Source organism: Corvus brachyrhynchos, unplaced genomic scaffold (assembly GCF_000691975.1).
Source record: "Corvus brachyrhynchos isolate BGI_N302 unplaced genomic scaffold, ASM69197v1 scaffold239, whole genome shotgun sequence".
Taxonomy (NCBI): Eukaryota; Metazoa; Chordata; class Aves; order Passeriformes; family Corvidae; genus Corvus; species Corvus brachyrhynchos.
The window spans coordinates 2,648,282-2,665,953 of NW_008246057.1; the positions used below are offsets into that span (position 1 = coordinate 2,648,282).

Here is a 17,672-nt window from a genome sequence, read left to right on the forward strand (position 1 = left end):
CATGGCCATCCCCCTTCTTCTCAGGCATATATCTGTGCCAGACAGTCTCCATGGGACAGTGCAAAAACCTTTTGAGAGCCCCCAGTGACACTTCTGCACTGAGGAGAGTAATGGGTCTCACCCAATACTGGAGGCTGAGCAGGCTTCACAAGCTCACTGCACCACCTGGGATGGGGGCATCAGGCCATACTACTTGTAAGCCAAGTGGTTTGTCAGCTTGGTGCTTGTCCGTGCCTGTAACCTACTGCCCATAAAATGCCATCAGACATCAGCTCATGGCTCAGAGTTTCTGCGCATCCCTGTGGCTAGAGAAGTTCCAGGGCAGGAGAAGTAAGCTGTGTCCGTATGATTGCCCCAGAGGCTGAGCATCTCAATGCAATGGATTAAAACCCCCAAAGGCTCAGCAGGCCCTGCTCAGCTCAGCAGTTTCTGCTGCCTCAGCCCTCAGCAGTAGGCTGGGTTGAGTGCTTGAAATTGCTAGGTAGTGCTTGAAAAAGCAGCTCTCAGCTGCTGTCACGAAGTCCCCACAAGAGCAAGTGTGCAAACAATCCATCACCCACAAGCTGAAGAAGAGTCCTGCTGGTAACAGAAGCTCAAGGTGTGCTGCCCACAGCAAGGAATGCCAGCAGAGGCCATGTTCTGGTTTATGTGTGAACATTCACAGTCCAAGCATGTCCCATCAGTACCCGAAGACACAAAAAGGCTCTGCCTTGGGCCCACAGCTGCCCCACATAACAGGAAGGACAGCACATCTTGGACCAGCATATTCTTTTCCATGCTCACTCTCAGCCCTTTAAATTTTTGTGCAACTCTGCAATTTAACTGCCGAAAATCTTACCTTTTGGAAGGTTTCCAAAAGAGTGTATTGGTGACTATTTACAAGAACAGGTAGTAAATTATGTAACAGGAATGCACGAACTCAAATACTGCCAAAAAGCAATAGGAAAGTGAGTTGTTACTGACTGCAAGTAAAAAAATTACCAAAAAAAAAAAAATATCAAATCCATGGCTTCTCCAGCTCCCAGCATTCACTGCATGGGCTGCTGTAATCATGTACCAAATTAGGCTTAGCTATGGGGGAGGGTGGGTGTGTGTTCCCATCCAGCACCGTCTTCATCATTGCACTCACATTTTGTCATTTCCAGCATCTTTCCTCCCTCAGATCTGATCAGGTACGACTGCATGATGAGGCTGCGGGTGCCACAGTGGAAGGCGAGTTCTTGCTGTTTGAATACTCCTCATTTTGTGAAAGCCCATGCTAAGGCCAGCACAATATTCAGCAGAGTTCTGCTGAGGAACAAAGTATTTAGCACTATGGACTGAAGTTTTCCACAAGAAATTCCGTGAAGATTGTAAAAGCGCTTAAGATAGGATACAGTAAAAATTATCTGTATGGGGCCACACTTAGACTAACGCTTCCATTTTCAGTAAGGATCATGATGCTAACTATGGAAAAAAATAGGGTAAGTGAAAGACAATTAACACCACTCAGGTGCACAAAAAAGTCTAAGAATTAATTTTCATGTGGGTCCTTCTCATTTTCCTCCTAAAGCGTGAGAGTAGCACAGGAAATGAAGGTGTCTGCCAACACGTATTTTCATCTAGTTCAAGAAGTTTGTACCATGTCATTGGAGGAGAGCAAGGCTGTACCTATATTTAAGAGAGAAATTTAAAAAGCACAGGCCCCACCAGTCTGACACCATCTGTATTCAGGGCATTAGCATGAATTTTCAAAGAAGTGCTAGAAATGGACTTCTTTGTGAGAACTTCCTAAGAGAAGCTCTTTATTTGGATTTGTGATAGTGAAGCACACAGGAGATAATGCACAGAGAACAAGGGAGTTTTCTGAGCCATAGAACTCCTGTTGCCAAAGCAGAGGCAGCAATGATCCCTCTGAAAAATGGACTGTTAAGTCAGAAGGAAATTACTAAGAAAATTTCTGAAGGACCAGGGGTTAAAATGCTATTTAAAGCTTTCTCTGCTGACCGTAATACAAAAAACCCAGCGCTCATCGATGAAATTCATCCAAGACAAATTTAAGGTGTGTCACCAGGCAAGAGGAAGGTTATTGAACACTAGGACATGGATGCTGTGAAGGACTGGGGAAACAGCAGTGGGATATAATCTGCTGCTACACACCTATGACACGGTCCCAAGAACTAATGCAAGGACTGCTGGTACAGCAGCTGGAAGTGAGGAGCTTGGAGGCAGCCCTTCCTCCCTCCCTTCCAGGAGGTTAAATGAGCAGCATAACAGTGCTTCTCATTGCTCAGCTTCCAAAGGGCAAAGCCAGCACCTGGCTAGCATCTTGCACAGGTTTAGCTCACAAGGAAACAGGACTAGCAAATACCAGAAGAACAACAGAAGGGACCATGGTCTAGAAAAAACAAAAGGGTTTTATCTTTTAGTGCCAAAACATATTAATAATTTTTACAGTCAAAATAGCTCCCATGACAACACTGGAGAAAAGGGTTCCCTGGAGTTACTACTGGGCTCAATCAAGATGAGACCCTATAAAAACACGTGAGCATTTGTGTTATAGTATAAGAAGTAACTTACAAATGCTTTTCCTCTTTTAAATGCACCGTCCTATTTGAGTGTCACAAACTGCCTCAGGGAATTACTGAGAAAGGACTCAATCCTATAAACTCATTAAGTTACTAACATTTTTCTTTTTGTGCCTGTGACTTCAGTAGCACAACTCAAATGTTTAAAGCATCTCTCTGAGGTCAGACTTGCTTATGGACAGGAGCAAAACTCAAACAGTGATTTCCTGATTTTCACTCAAGACTGATGTTTTCCAAACAGGAGCTCACAGTGGGATTTCTAAGTCCACCCTTAGACCACAGCAAGAAATTCTCCCAAGAGCCTCAGGCCTGTACCTCGAGGCTTCTGATCTCTGGTGCTCAGGCCACAGGCAGATGAGTACAAAATGCAGCAGCTTGCTGGCAGACTCTGAAGCCTATCCCTCATACCCTGCCAGGCCACCACACACAAATCCCTGCTGGGGACACCAGAGGCCAGCAGTACTGGGGTGGCCAGGGAAAAGAAAAAAGATACCTGGTGCCCAATGCAAAGATGCTCAAGTAAGCAAGACACTTGCCACCTCTCCTTTTCCTCCACTAAGCACTTCAGTTTCCCCAACTTGCAGCAGTAGAGTAACTGGTATGATCCGAAAATGCAGCTTGGTTTGTTACTCCTTTGTCTTGCATGTGACATTCTCTCGTTTAAGTAGAAACAGGTGGGATCCAGTCTACTTAATCTTCCACAGCAAACTTGCACTTGTATTTTGTGTGGTTGGTGAACCAAGCCTTTAATCCTACCTTAAATCCCACCCTGTGGATTTTAAGAGGCACCCCCAGTGCCTCTGAGGAATGTCACTGATGTTCAGGCCCTAGAGGACAACAGTGACACTCTGCAGTATAAGATGCTCGTGGAAGCACCAGAGACGCCCCACATCACAGGAATTTTACAAACTGCCCTCTCCAGTGCACTGCCAACACTGCAGTTACTGAGTAACTGTTAGGTCATTTTACAGTTCATTGGCATCATTAGAAAATGCCAATCTGTCTGCTGTAAAGTGAAAATTAGGAATGTGAGATACACTACAGCAGCTGCAATCGCTGTCTGAAGGTGCCACAGGGTATCTCGTGCCCGGCCCTCTTACTGCTTTATACATTTACAGACTTGTGGGCCTCAAGTTTGTACATCTCAGTTACCAGGAGATTGTTTGAAGCCTGCTGACACAGTCTCTCTCTCTGCCCACCATGGCAGCCAGCTCCTGAAGCTCACTGCCTGCTGTGCAGGGAAGCACTTGTTTTAAAGACATCCTCTGCAAATTTCACTGGCTTCCCCCCAGCTCTGACATGGTGGATGCTGGCAAACAGCAGTTCTGTCTTCAGCTTATCCACTGACTTCCTAATTAAGTAAACCTTTCTGATTCCTCCAGCAACCCTCTCTGCTCCACACTCAAAAGCCCCAGGCATTTCAGCCCCCCTTTAAAGGGCAGCTGCTCCCTCCTAGATCATCACTGCTGCCCTTCTCTGCACTGCAACGCCATCACCAGCCTCCTTAAGGACACAGAGGCATATGGAGGTCCCCGCTGTACCACAAATATCCAGCACAGAACACGCAGCCCTCGTGCACAGGAGGGTCAATCACTGATTGTGTCCAGCCTCACGAGCTCCCAGAGCCCAGCACTGCCAGCTCAGCCCCCGGACACCAACACCTCACTGCAGCTGTTGGGCTGCACTGCCCAGTCCACGGCACAGCTCAGGCACATGGAGCCACAAGCAGGGCAGTCCACAGCTCTGGTCAGCAGGACTGCCCTCCCCAGCTGTGCCAGCCAGCCCTGGATGTTCCCCTACCGCAGAACAGGATGCTCCTGACAGACCCTGTCCCTCCATACAGCACAGCACTGTCTTGTACTTCGAGGGGATGGAAGACACTTGAGGCATCACCACATCCCCCACGTGTCAAAACCCTGCCTTAAAGCAGCCTGGGCAAAGACAAAGTTCCATCGCTTGGCACACACCCATCTGCTCTGCCTGCTCCCCCAGTGTGCAGTGACCACACTCAGCTCAGTGTCCACTGCCAGTTATTCCCTTCCCACCTCCATTACTTCTTACCAGTAGCACCTGCTGGTCACCATCTAGGACCACAGCTGCTGACAGATGTTCTTCCACCACGTTATGAGCCACACATCACTTGAGTCCTCACACTTACATGAACATTAGACAACAGATTCAGACAAGACACTTGTTAATATCCACACTTTGCTGAGTACATCCCCAAATGAATTTTAAATGAAATACTGAAAAGAACACCGCAAATTGTGGCTTTTCCCAGAAAGCCAAGTTTACACCAAAGTTCTTCTTTAATAACAGCTCTCCATTTAAATGGATATATTTCTTCAGTACCCATAAATGAACATATTCTCCTTTTGGATAGTATTATGCTTTAAATTAGTGTTGCATAAATACCGTTACCTTTTTTGGTGAAAAACTCCTTGGAATATTTCCCCAACATAGCGTATTTTCGAGGGATTTTTCCCAGCAGTTCAATGATCAATGCTATGTGGTCTGCATTGGAGAACATTGCCAGCAAAACAGAAACATACAACAGTTTAATCAGTACATTGCATGCACACACTAACACTGGCCCGGTACAGACAGAAATAGATTGATCCTGGTAAAAAACACACGTGCACACTGCTCGCTCAGTGGCTACTTTGCAAAGATGCTTTCAGCAAAACTTCCTTCTCAAAGCAATGTTTGTGTGTCAGCTGCCACAAACAAGTTTTGCCATGTAATTTTAAATGTACCAACAGTTATTTTTCAGAACATTTGGGTAAAAAAAAAATTGTCAGAGATTCCTGGGAAGTTTGCTTTTCAAAATGAAAAATTTTGTTGTGTGATTTCAGGAAATGCTCCTCACTGGGACATGCTACAACCAGCAACAGCAATTCCACTTCTGTCTGCATCACGGCACCTTTCAAAAAGAAGAGGTACTACCTCTGCGATTGAAGAATTCCCGAGAATATTTTCCAGATAGAGCAAAGTGCCTTGGGATATTGCCTAGCAGCTCTATGATGTGTGCTATGTGGTCTATGAGGGAGAGAAAAAAAGGACACGGGAGTGGAAGGGGCAGGGAAAGGATGGGATAAAAAAGAAGAGGAAAGAAACTGGAATTAGTAAAAAATCAGAAATAGTTTCAAATCAACAATGTTTGCAGCAAATCCATGCAGAGGTTTCCAGGATCAGCAGAGCTCTGGCATCATTAGTAGCATTTAGGAACAATGAATGATGCCCACATTACCACTGCAAAGAGCATTTACAAGCAAACAAGCATGAAAATGGACAGGTATACAGATGGAAGCAGGAGTTAACTCTGATTTTAAAAAAGTTATTAGTAACTGTCTAATTAAAATAAAAATACACAATGTAAACATTATTCCAGTGTCACTCTTTTATAAAGAGAAAATACTATAAAGTTCAAATTTGTTGTTTCTTTTCTAAACTAAAATGTTGTTATTTTCAATCAGGTTTCCACACATATGCAATCTTACAAGAAGGGCAGTTTAAATCCTTCAGGCAGTTGTTAAGTAGATGAGTATCTGCAGAAGGGAGTTTTTGCCCACCCACTGCTAGTGGTGGAACTTAAAACTAAAAAGAAAAAAAATCACATTTATATTCTGAAAACAATGTGTATGAACAGTTCTACTCAAATACAAAACTTAAAACTCACTGTAAGCTCACTGGAAATTTAAGAGAAGGAGAATGAAAATATGAAGAAACTCTTACAGTATCTCAAGAGAGTCATACCTTCATCCCTGGAATAGTCTTCACCAGAGTGTGGTTCAAACAAGTAATCTCCAGTCGCTAGCTCAAACGCCTATAACGTAACAGACACGGTTATGGGTATTTCAAAAATAACATTTTCCATCATAAGATGTCAGCAAAACATCACAACCACCTCAGAAGTGAGAGGGAATTAACATTCCAAGCTCAAGGCCTATGACTTGGATCTAAGACTGAGGAGAGGCCACTTACCTGGGGACATCATTCCTGCAGTGCAGAGGCAGCACGAACCCAGGCACTGGAGAGAGCCTCGTGTCCAGCCCCGCGCACGCCTGGGGCCGGAGGCGCCAGCAGAGTGCCCACCCCCCAGGTGCTGCTGCCCATCCAGCTGGGATGAAGGAAGGAAATCCCACAGGGCTGGAAGTGCAGCCCCTCCCCGCAGCACCTGGCCCGGGACATTCCGCATTCCGGCAGCACTGCCAGCTCAGAGCAGCACCAGGCTGCCGAGGGAGCGGCTCCCCACAGGCCGGCTGCACTGGACTGAGCTGATGGTAAACACGGCTTTACAGACTCGTGCGTAGTCTGGTGATTGTAGTCAAGTATTTCTAAACACGTGTCAGGTATTTCTAAATACGTAATAAAATCTACACATGTATCTGAAGGCTATTTACCTGTCAGATTGCATGGTGGAGACTGAATTAAAGTCTGAATACCAAGTAAAATCCACTCATGACTATAATTAAACACTTGAAATTGGCCAACAGGGTAAGCTTCTTTGATGACTCTAAATCTGAGTTTTTTAAAATGCATTTTTGTTGAATCAGATGTCATCAAATTAAATACCTCAATGATGGGATAAACTGTGAGACTGACACTGACGGGGAATCCAGAACAGACACCAGGACATCAGATCCCCTCAGGGCAGGCAATGCTTCCACTGGATGCTAACCCTGTGTTAGGTGAGGGCAAAACTGACTTTCTCTTTATGGGTTAATGAATATGAAAAGCTGCAAGGCACCAAAGCAACTATGAGAGCCCCTACTTGTGTACAGACATGGATTCATCTGGTCTAATTTGTTAAACTATTCTCTTTCAGCTCTGGCTCACCAACTGCCCAAGCAGCCACAGGAATCTAATTCTTTCCAGGTGGTTCAAACATCAAACTATTTTCCATGTCCAAGACATGGGAAGACATCTGATCCAGAAAAGCATTCCAAAAATGAGGCAGAGCTTCCTGGCACAATTCTAGGATGGGATTTCACTCCATTAGAAGATTTACTATAAAATACTTGTCTCCTGAAAACAGACACTTTTCTGTTCCAATTTTTAATCTGGAGTTGTTAAATCACCTGTAAATTTAGCCTATTTATGGGCACTTGGCTTCTTCAAGCTGTGAACTGCAGTGTCATCCAAGTGGGCTACGGCCAACATAACTCACTGCAATCACACACAGCAGCCAAGAAAACAAGAACACTCCTTGTTGACATTTCTGTTGATCCTATGAACGAGCCTTTAACTTCTGAAGTTACCATCATTACAAACAGTCATTCACTATTTTCTTATTCTATTCTTAGCTCAAGATTGGCAGTTTCCTTTTACAGCTGAAAAAAATCTAAAGGACTTCATAAAGTACCAGGTTTCTAAACTGAAATAAATGTTAAGAGCAGCCAGAAGTCATCACTGGGAGAGATCTCTGAACACAACACAGAGAACATTGTTATTCTCCTGAGATGAGACAGAGAAGACCCAAGTGTCCTCTCTGTATCTCATGGGAATATATTTATTCTTAGGAAGAGCTGGGCCAGCTTTCCCAGGAGAGCACATACTGATGGGGCTGATTCCTGAGGACATCGAGAAATTCACTGCTATGAAACACAGATCCCTGGAGAAGAATGGAAACGTAGCTGAATTTAGCCACAAAGGTAGACTACACAAGAATACAGCGCCTGTCCCAAAACTGAAGTATTAATAGCTTGATATGTCTGCGTGGGACTAAAAAGATGAAACTGAAGAACTGTGAAAAGTGTTTCTAGAGAAGCACAAGAGGTAAGCATACTGCTGTGGTACTCTAAATTTGAGATCAGTCTGTGTATCGCAAGAGCTGAAAGCTCTCATAGATTTGGAGTATTTATACCACCCTCTCACTGAACAAAAACTAAAGCTTTTCAGAATGATGATGATGCTTCTTTTTTCCTTTTTGTATAGCTCTGACTCCATGCCCAGGATGGGCTGGGGCCACAGCCTTTGATTTTCTGGCTGTCCCTAAAGGACTCTAAGAACAAAAAAACTGACTCGGATGCACAGAACCAGTTGCTGTGGTAAGTATTTGTAATGATAGTTCGTAGCACCCAAGGAGGACAATGTCTCACAGGTTCATCTGTGGCAACCTGGTAGTATGTTCCCATGTATTATCAGGACAGACTGGCTACACAGTGCAAGATAAATGAAATACATTTGTCCTCATTTAACAAAGAGTAAAACCCAGACCTAGGTTTCTATCATAAAGAATCAGTGTTAGAGATACTATAACGAACACATAAATAGCTGTAAGAACGACAGTGACATCTCTGGGTTGTATCAGTCAGAGTTTTTTTTCTCTTTATACCCATATCCAAAGGTGTGGTGCACCGGAGAGCTTGTGCTGTTACTGACGCAGTGCCACTGGAAGAGCAGCTCTCTGCTGCTGGATACTGAGAGCCACAGCTCTGGCTGTGGAACCACTGATGCTCTAAACTTCCTGGGCGTTCTCAGTACTCTCTCACACTTTACATCCAGCTGTAGGCACATACAGTGCCCCAATCCCCATACAGGAGGTCACTGACACTGTGACGACATGAGGAGACCAAGACCCCAAGGGCGGCACAGTGACCACAGGTCTGGTTCGCCCAACTGTGACCCGTCTGGGGCCACCAGCATGAGAGAGACCGTGTCAAAGTGGAGAAAAGCCAGGAAGGACCTGGCCTCAGGCATTATGGAGGCTGAGCAGAAGATAGAGGAGGGGGAGGCTGGTGGAGCTGGGTTTGCTCAGGTGGGAGAAGGGAGAAGGAGGGATTTAATTGCTGCACTCCACTGTCTGAAGGCAGTGGCAGAGAATAACAAGATACACTCTTCCCATTGAAAGGACAACAGAGAGCAGACACAGGCAGCAAGATGGGAAATCCCAATCAAATATGAGGAAAAAAAATTCTTTGGTGAGACTGGCTGAGTAGTGGGACAGGCTGTTCAGAAAGGCTGTGGAAATGCCATCCTGACAGGTGTGCACCCCTCTGAGTGACCTCGTTCAAGTTTGACAACAACCCTTGTTCAAGAAGGGGGCAGATAACAGAGATCCCTTTAAACCTGATTTTGTCTATAATTTCCATGATGCTACAAATACAGACTAACCATATTTACTTACTTTCCCTTTTAAAGTGTTAATTTGTAAAAGCTAGTTTCTTGACTCCATGAAACTCCAACTTTAAAATATCATGATTTTTTTTACTTAATGTTGACATTTACCAAGAGAAGTCAGCATTTCATTTATTATGTGGAGATAAAAAATGAGATACAGCACACTCAACATATGGCACAGAAGCCCAAGGCAATCATCCATCCTTACAGACTGTTCTGGCAATTTCTACTTACCACTTTCCTAAGGTTATCACAGAAAACCAGTCTAGACTGCTTTTCTCCACCTGCAGATGGTGAACCTTTCATATGAACGGTTCCACTGCTGTTTTATAGGCTCTGAAGAGGCTCTTTTTCTTTCCTGCCACACGACTGCATGCGAACCTACCAGAGTACAGAACTGGGTGGCATCACTATTGTATATAATGGACCCATATCCAACCACACAACTGGAAATAGCTACATTTTCACTGTGTGACAGCTGTGGACTCAATCTGGTGATTGAAAAATGGATGCACGCCTAGGGAAAGCTGTCTGGGAGAGGACTGGAAGAACATTCACTTGGACTGCATCAGCCTCCCTGAATTGAAGCCCCAGCTGAAAAAGAACAAGCTATAGGCCAGAATTATTATTTTGACAGATGAGCTGTAGCTCTTGGCCAGAGCTTCTCTGCCCCAGCTGAAATGAAGAGATGTGAATGGGAAGACTGTAACTGCTTTAAAAGTAGGCTTGGTTTTAAGAACACTGTTCCACAGGTCAGTGGGAGCATGGAAAGAAGATCAAAAAGCTTTTTGAGATACACACACCAGCTGACAGTTTGTTCTCCCATGGACATCTCCCTCTGAAGAGCCAGGCAATGGGAAGAATATGAAAGGCATTTTGCAGGGTTAGTGCTTGGTAAGAAAGGCCAGATATACAAAACAAGAGACTTGCATGGGATGCTCGGAAAGGAAACAGGGTTCTTTTATTTGCTGTACTCCAATCTTGGAATCATGCACATACTGAGTGGTTGCCTTGGAAAGTCAGCTCCCTCTCGGAAATCATTTTCTGTTGAGTATTTCAGGTTGTCCACCCACCACCTTCAAAAAGGGGGTACAGCGAGTAATAACAGCATTCTGTACTGTATCTGCCTACTGAAAAATATGTGCATGGCAACTTCAGCTTTTTCTCCCCTCAAAACTCCATTTTTGATTTTTCATTTTTCCTCAAAATACTGCTTCTGTGCAGACTGAGGCTTGTCATCACACCTTTGGTATGTGCCACTCACACATACTAACACAATGATACTCATGATCCCATGGAGACATGATCATTTTTTCCTTGCTTACAACAGTGGAAGAGTAGCTAAGGACAGTTACCTCTCCACTACACATTTGAGAACATCATACAAAGAAGTAAATTGGGGGCGCAAGCCTGCAATTTACGTAAGGGCACTTACATGGAGGTTTAATTTTAACATCGTATCTTGCTCGTTCTTCATTCTGTTCCTCTGAGTTCTCTCACATGAACAGAAATGCCGATGAATAAACCCCACTGCTGTAAACTTGCTTGTCTTGTAGTAGCATGTCCCTTGTTTTCAAAGCTCTTTGCCTGACCCCCTTTCCCTCACACCTGGTAGTGATTTCTTTAATCATCTGTATTCTCTTTGGGTAGATAAAACACCAAGTACAATTTACACCTTCTCTGACTTTCTGCTGATCTACAGCTGTCATCTATTTGCTAGGTCTTATTACAAAGAGAAGACATTGCAGGAATCACAACTCTCCACAAAAGCCACCTCAGAAAAGTGTTAAAAACTTTAAAAGTCTTGTTCACGTCCCAGCCTGTAACACAGTCACCTATTTCCCCACAGCTCAAAAAAAAGGAAATGAACAGAAGTCAGATGATGAGATTCATCACTTCAGGTGCTTTTCCTGTTTCTAATCCAAGGAGATTGTAACAAGGAAAAGCAGTGGAATCATGGCACTTGCAGTCATTTCCAGAAGCAATACAAAAGGGATGCCGTCTGCCAGTACTAACTCTCTTATCTTGCCAGGATTTCCTGGCAGCAGCAGTGGAGTACTGTGTTCCATGTTTTCTGGGATTTAGAAAATGCTAAATCACTCCGTGTCTGTTCAGATTCTGCTCTAAAGACAGCAACCCTCTCAATACTATTAATGTGGAAATTCAAATCGATACAATTAAATCATCAACACTGTTTTCAATCCTGTCAAAGGTACTGCTGGTTCCAAATCTATTCCTTTTTTTGGGTGAAAATGAGAGATGCACCTCCCTGTTGGCCGAATTAAATTAGGGCTTAGTACAGCACGGGAACACCTTCTAGAATTTAGTAAATGTGGAGAGATTCCCAGTGTCTAGCTTTCCATGAGAGCACCTGAGTATTCCATTTAAATAGGCCATGTTGTTAAAAGAAAAATAAAAGGGCACTGTACAATTTCCCTAAGCAAACTTAGGAATGTCCAGCAAATGACAGCAACAATCATTCAGACAGAGGTCACCAAAGTTTAGGAAAAAAAATAAGGTACACTTCGTTGCATTCTTTGCCAAGCACTGAACAAGCAAACAACTCTACTGTGATCTGGAAAAGCCCACTGACATCTAACCTCTTTCACTGGCTTCACAGCACTTCATGCATGCACTGAGTATAGGCCTCCAAAGATATGCATCATCCTCTTTTTTCCCTTCCTTTATTTGTTTTTCTAGAGACTTCGACTCAGCTCACCTGAGCAGAGGACTGGTACTGGTCTGAGGCTATTCACATTCATCCTTTAAGCCTGATTCAAAGAAGATTGGAGCACAAGAACTGGGCCAAGTCAAACTATCTAAAATTAGAAGATTCAGCTCACAGGCTGCTGGCTTGCAATGCTACTTATTCACTGACATAACACCACAAAAACAGCACTGTAAGGTTATTAGCACTGAGTTATTCTGCCCTCTTTTGCTGTTTGGGTAAAGTCCTTACTTGGCTCTGATTACGTACACTTCCAGCACAAGTAATCCTGATCAGAAACTGGCTAGTCCCATACTAGAGTCAATACAAATAAAACAGGATTATTCTTTCCTGGAAGCTGCATCAAAACCATCGAGCTCCTGGCTAGATTAAGCCATCTCAAACTAACTGAGCCCAGGAAAGGAATGTTCTCCATGCAGACACAAAATACCATGTCCCAGGAGATTCGTACAGGGATATTCTGGAAGTTGCTGTACATACGGGAACACAGATGCTTTGCATGCTCAGGGCCCTTTTATCAGAGGCTTTTGTTTAATAACCTCATCTTCATCCTTATTATTAAAAACTGTGTAAAATTGACAGGCTAATGGTATGATGAAAAAAGACATTCTGCTGCTGCTGAGATCAAACACAACCTTCTGTGCTTAACACACTTTATGCCATAAATACAAGCCAATGCAAGAACCAGCAGCTGGGCTACTCATGGTCAGTGCTATCCCTCAGTGAGCAAGATTATTTCATTAGCAAGCAAAAGGCAGTGAAAACCTTAGGCTCAAATGGAGATCTATAAAGCATAAGACCAAGTTAAGACTCCAGGTGAATCCTGGTACCAAGCATTCCGAGTCATCCTTCATAAAACCCAGGACACATAAAATGATAGGTGTGTTTTATAGACACATAAATCTCTGACACAGAAACCCTATGGACACTAAGTTCCAAGAAAGGCCTTTTTTGTTGCAATTTTTTAAATGGAGATGTGAGCCAGAATATCTGACACAGGAGCGGATACAGAGAAAATCTTCTATTTTGCAATCTAAGCAGTACTCATGTGTGCTTGGTGCTGTCACATTAGGTGAAGTATGGATGGATGGAAACTTGACAAGGAAAAAGTAATGGAAATACTGCTGGACCACTCATTTTGCGCAGTACTGCTTCCAAAAATGCCCTTAATGACTCTGGACTTGTACAAGCAAAGTAATCTTTGCTCCCCTTTGAGAGTCCTGGACAACATGGCTAACAGGATATCTGAGCTGTTATTTTGGCTGAAAATAAACACCACCTGCTCCAGAAGACAATCCCTTTGAAAACACAGTAAACGCTATGGAACAAAGTGAATTAAATACGAAACAGGAGCAAGATAACCTAGAAGGGCATTTTTTGAACCAAATCTAGGTACAACAAGGAAACCAAACTTTAGAAAGCGAGTGGGGCTGTAGTGGCATTAAAACACTTCCTCATTTCACAGTTTTTGACTGCTTTAGGGATTGGAGAGATTCACATCATAATTTCCAAAGACAGCCTAAGTAAGTTATCTGGGAGTTTGCGGTTCCACATCAGGAATGTTTTCCTGGCTGTTAATCTCTGTTACAAGTCCTCTGCAGAAAGAGGTATTAAGGTCTTCAAGGCAATCCCTACCTCAGTGCTGTTTTCCATCTGATACAGGATCAGCATCCACAGTGCTCTGACCCATTTTCTCAGCCACACAGCAATGAAAGCAGATTCTGGGGGCTTTCCAACAATGAATTTTTTCTATGAGCTTGAGAGGCTGCTCTCTACTTTTTACACATCTATACCATGATGACAACTGAATTCAAAAACTGTATGTCAGGGCTGTAAATTTCTACTGCAGTTCTTAGGGGCAAAAACCTAGAGAGTGTGACACAAGGCAGAATTACAGCACTACTGCCTCAAATGCTTTTACTACCTGCAAAGCTTACGTAACAAAAAAGCAAAAATATATTTTTCTCATTAAAATACTGAAATTTCATTCATAATTGTGAATCTGAGTTAAGATACCTCCAGTGACAGTGATGCTTTAGGCTTTTTTCTTTTCTTGAGTCTGAAGAAAGCAGTAACCCTTATATAACATGGAGAAGTTGTAATAGGCTGGGCAACCCCGAGTACTGCGTGAATATTATATTCCTTAGGTGTGATATTGCTATTAAGTACCCCACTATCTTTAAACACAATTCTAGATAGACTTCAGCCTGATTTATGTGCCTTTAGCTACAAGACTAAAAGACTATAAAAGACTATAAAATTAGCAGCAATAGGTACAACTTGAAAGAAAGATGAATAAAGGGTGTCCAATAAAATAAAAGGTTACCAAGCTCAACTGAGGTTTACAAAATACTAGGCAACAGAGCAAATAGTCTCTATAATAATTTTTTAGTTAGTTAAGAGTAATTAAAAGAATTAAAGAACTAACTGTGAAATATTTTATATGCTTTATTTTCAACGTAATAGAAAAATTCTCCATTTTGCCCCCAAATGGAAGAGTAAATTTGGAAATGGATGGGTTTTCTGTGTACTAAAGGAAAAGCTAGTATTAAACTCCAGAGGAAACATACTTTAATTTAACTTATGGGTTAGTTACTTCCAACACATGGCCTGCTGAGCTTATAATATCTGTAGGATTTTATGTTCCTTTCAATCCTCCTCCTCCTCCTCTCCCTCCAAGCTGCGTAATTCTTCTCATCACCCACGCCTGCAAACTGTGTCTAGTATTTGAATCTTCTCCTCCTCCTCCTCACACATTTACTCCTATCAGACATGCATTTGTAAAATATAAAGACTTGATTAAGTTTTTGCTTTTAAAACAGGCAAAGGTATTTCTAAATTTATTTTTTGGAAATACGTACTATCTTTAATGAGAAGATGTATGCAGCTTGTTTATCCTCAAAGAGGTATTACAGAGTGTTTCAGAAAGCTGCATGATTAAGTTTTCACTTTTTCTGTTCTCTAAAGACTCTTAAAAAGCTGTAATTTCAGTTCTGTGTTAAAACTAATTCTACAGAATTTTACCATATATTTTACACTAATAAGCTGAATTCCTTCTCTTGAAAGTTTAGAACTAATCCTAATTCAATCCATGTTTTCACTGCACTTGGCACCAATTTAAAGTGTTTCACTGTTTTGCTACTTTACACAAGAAAAAGGGATGTAATCACAGCTAACAGTAGCACAGGTTCTATGACTGGAATGAAACAAGCAGCTGTACTTTTTCAGTTACAATTTGTCATTCAAAATAGACATATATTTTCTCTCTAAACTTGCATGTTTCTGACTACAAGTTTAAAATGCATCACATGAAAATTAGATGTGGCCTCCAAACTATTTCCTTTTGATTAAGAAGGCTTGAGAAATTGAAAGAAAGGAAAGAAAGCAGCAGCAATCTGATACAACATAATTTATGATAATATATTTGAGTCAAAATGTCAGAACCATCCGCATCAGGTTTCCTCACTGAATAACAACTGTTTTTAGAAGGTTTACTCTTGTAAAATACACATTGTATTGCTCTTACCATACATGCTGTACTCCAGATATCAGCAGGTGTACTGTAACCTGCTCCTATTAAAACCTCTATGGATCTATATTGTCTTGTCTGGATGTCTTCTGTGAAGTGTTTATGCTAAAATAGAAAGAACCACATTAATGGAAAAAAAGGACAATAAAAAAACTTGTTCTAAATAGTGAAAGCTAAAATGATGTAGTCACACTTACCACCCAGCAGGCATTCCCCAGGTCAGCAATTTTAACTCTAATTTTATCTGCATTTCTTGGGTCTAGTGGATTCACCAGTAAGTCAGCAGCACGAGTTTTTGCTAACACAAGCAAAAGGCAGAATAGTTAGTATTCATTATCTCTAAGCAGTTTTGCCTTGACACTTCATTCAGTGTTGTCATACACTGAAGACATCAAAATAATTCGCTGAATGTTACAAGAAATTAAAGCAACATAAATAGGATTTCTTACCCAGATTTCTAAATATCCTTATACACTTCAAGCGCAAATTTTTTGCATTCTTTAGCTGCCAAATGACTATTACTAGAATATCCAGAGGAGCTTCTAAGCAAACCCAGTGTATATGTTTCCCAGAACAGATTCAGACAGAAATTGTTAGAGAACTCAGACTCCAAGAACTCACCCACTACACGCACGAAAGATATGCTCTTGGAACAGTTTGGTTGAGAAAATAAATCTTGCACTTCCATGCCTGGCTACAGTAAATAAAATCTGGTTGGATTTTTCTTTTTTTTTTTAAAAAACCTATCCCAAGGGGTAAAAGACTCACCAGAACCTGGCTAATTTGAGAGCCTAGGGGGCTGTCATCCTTTTCACAAATAAGTCAGCATTCAAAGTTCTCTGAAGGTCCTATTTGCATCAACTATGATCCAGACTAAAAAGGCAGAACATTAATCTAATTAATCTTGCAATCTTTAGAGGCTCTTGGGACACTGAAACCTTAACACAGACCAGTGGAGGTGCTGCTTTTTTCTCTGTTTTGACATACCACCTGCTAGATCCCAAACTGCACTGGAAAGAAAGCAGATAACAGAACCAGATATCACAAATCACAGGGCAGCACAGGACTGGTCTCAGCTACAAAGACTAAATTGGAAATTGATGGTAGGATAAGAAAGAGGTACAAGATCCAAAAAGAACTTGTGACTCCCAATGATCTGTTAAACTGGTAAAAGACTTGGAAGAGGAAAATACACCAGACATGGGACAAGGACAAAAAATACTGGAGGTCTAATGGTGAATTAGGAGTGACTGAAATCAGATGGGGATCTTCAACTGCTGGCACGGGAAGCCTGAATGGGTCATCAGAGCACTGAATAGTGGCCAAGCAGAAAAGAAAGTGGCAGGATCCATCAGAGGAGAGAAGGAATGAAAATACAGGAGTAAATGGCAAAAGAGGGGGTGGTGACCTCAACAAACAGCCCTCTAAAAGAGCTGGAATGAAGTCCAAGACTCAAGTTTATAAAAAGCACCAACATAAGGACAGAAGTAAAACACTCAAAAGACAGGAACTAGTAAGACTAGTAAGCTTAATATTAAAGTATTCCCTTAAAAGCATGCTGCATAGTACAGTGTAATTTTTTTAACACAATCACATGCATTACTCAAGAAATAACAGGACCTCAGCTCAGTAGTCTTTGCAAAAAAATAAAAACAAAAACAAACAAACCAAAAAAAAAAAAAAAAAAAAAAAAACACCCCAGCAAGAGAAAAATCCTCCCCACATG

General features: G+C 42.2%; 1 protein-coding gene across 5 annotated transcripts in view; it reads right to left on the bottom strand.

Annotated features, from left to right (window-relative positions):
- SRPK2 (SRSF protein kinase 2) overlaps window positions 1-17,672 on the bottom strand; it is a 90,584-nt gene that overhangs the window by 3,182 nt on the left and 69,730 nt on the right. For 3 of the 5 annotated variants that reach the window (XM_017745899.1, XM_017745898.1, XM_017745903.1), the window contains 5 exons: window positions 16,144-16,244; window positions 15,944-16,051; window positions 6,324-6,393; window positions 5,514-5,606; window positions 4,989-5,081 (listed from right to left, as the gene is read on the bottom strand). In XM_017745899.1, the coding sequence (XP_017601388.1) occupies window positions 4,989-5,081; window positions 5,514-5,606; window positions 6,324-6,393; window positions 15,944-16,051; window positions 16,144-16,244 (465 nt within the window). The remainder of the gene's footprint in view (window positions 1-4,988; window positions 5,082-5,513; window positions 5,607-6,323; window positions 6,394-15,943; window positions 16,052-16,143; window positions 16,245-17,672) is intronic. The other 2 variants (XM_017745902.1, XM_017745900.1) reach the window with 2 other exon arrangements.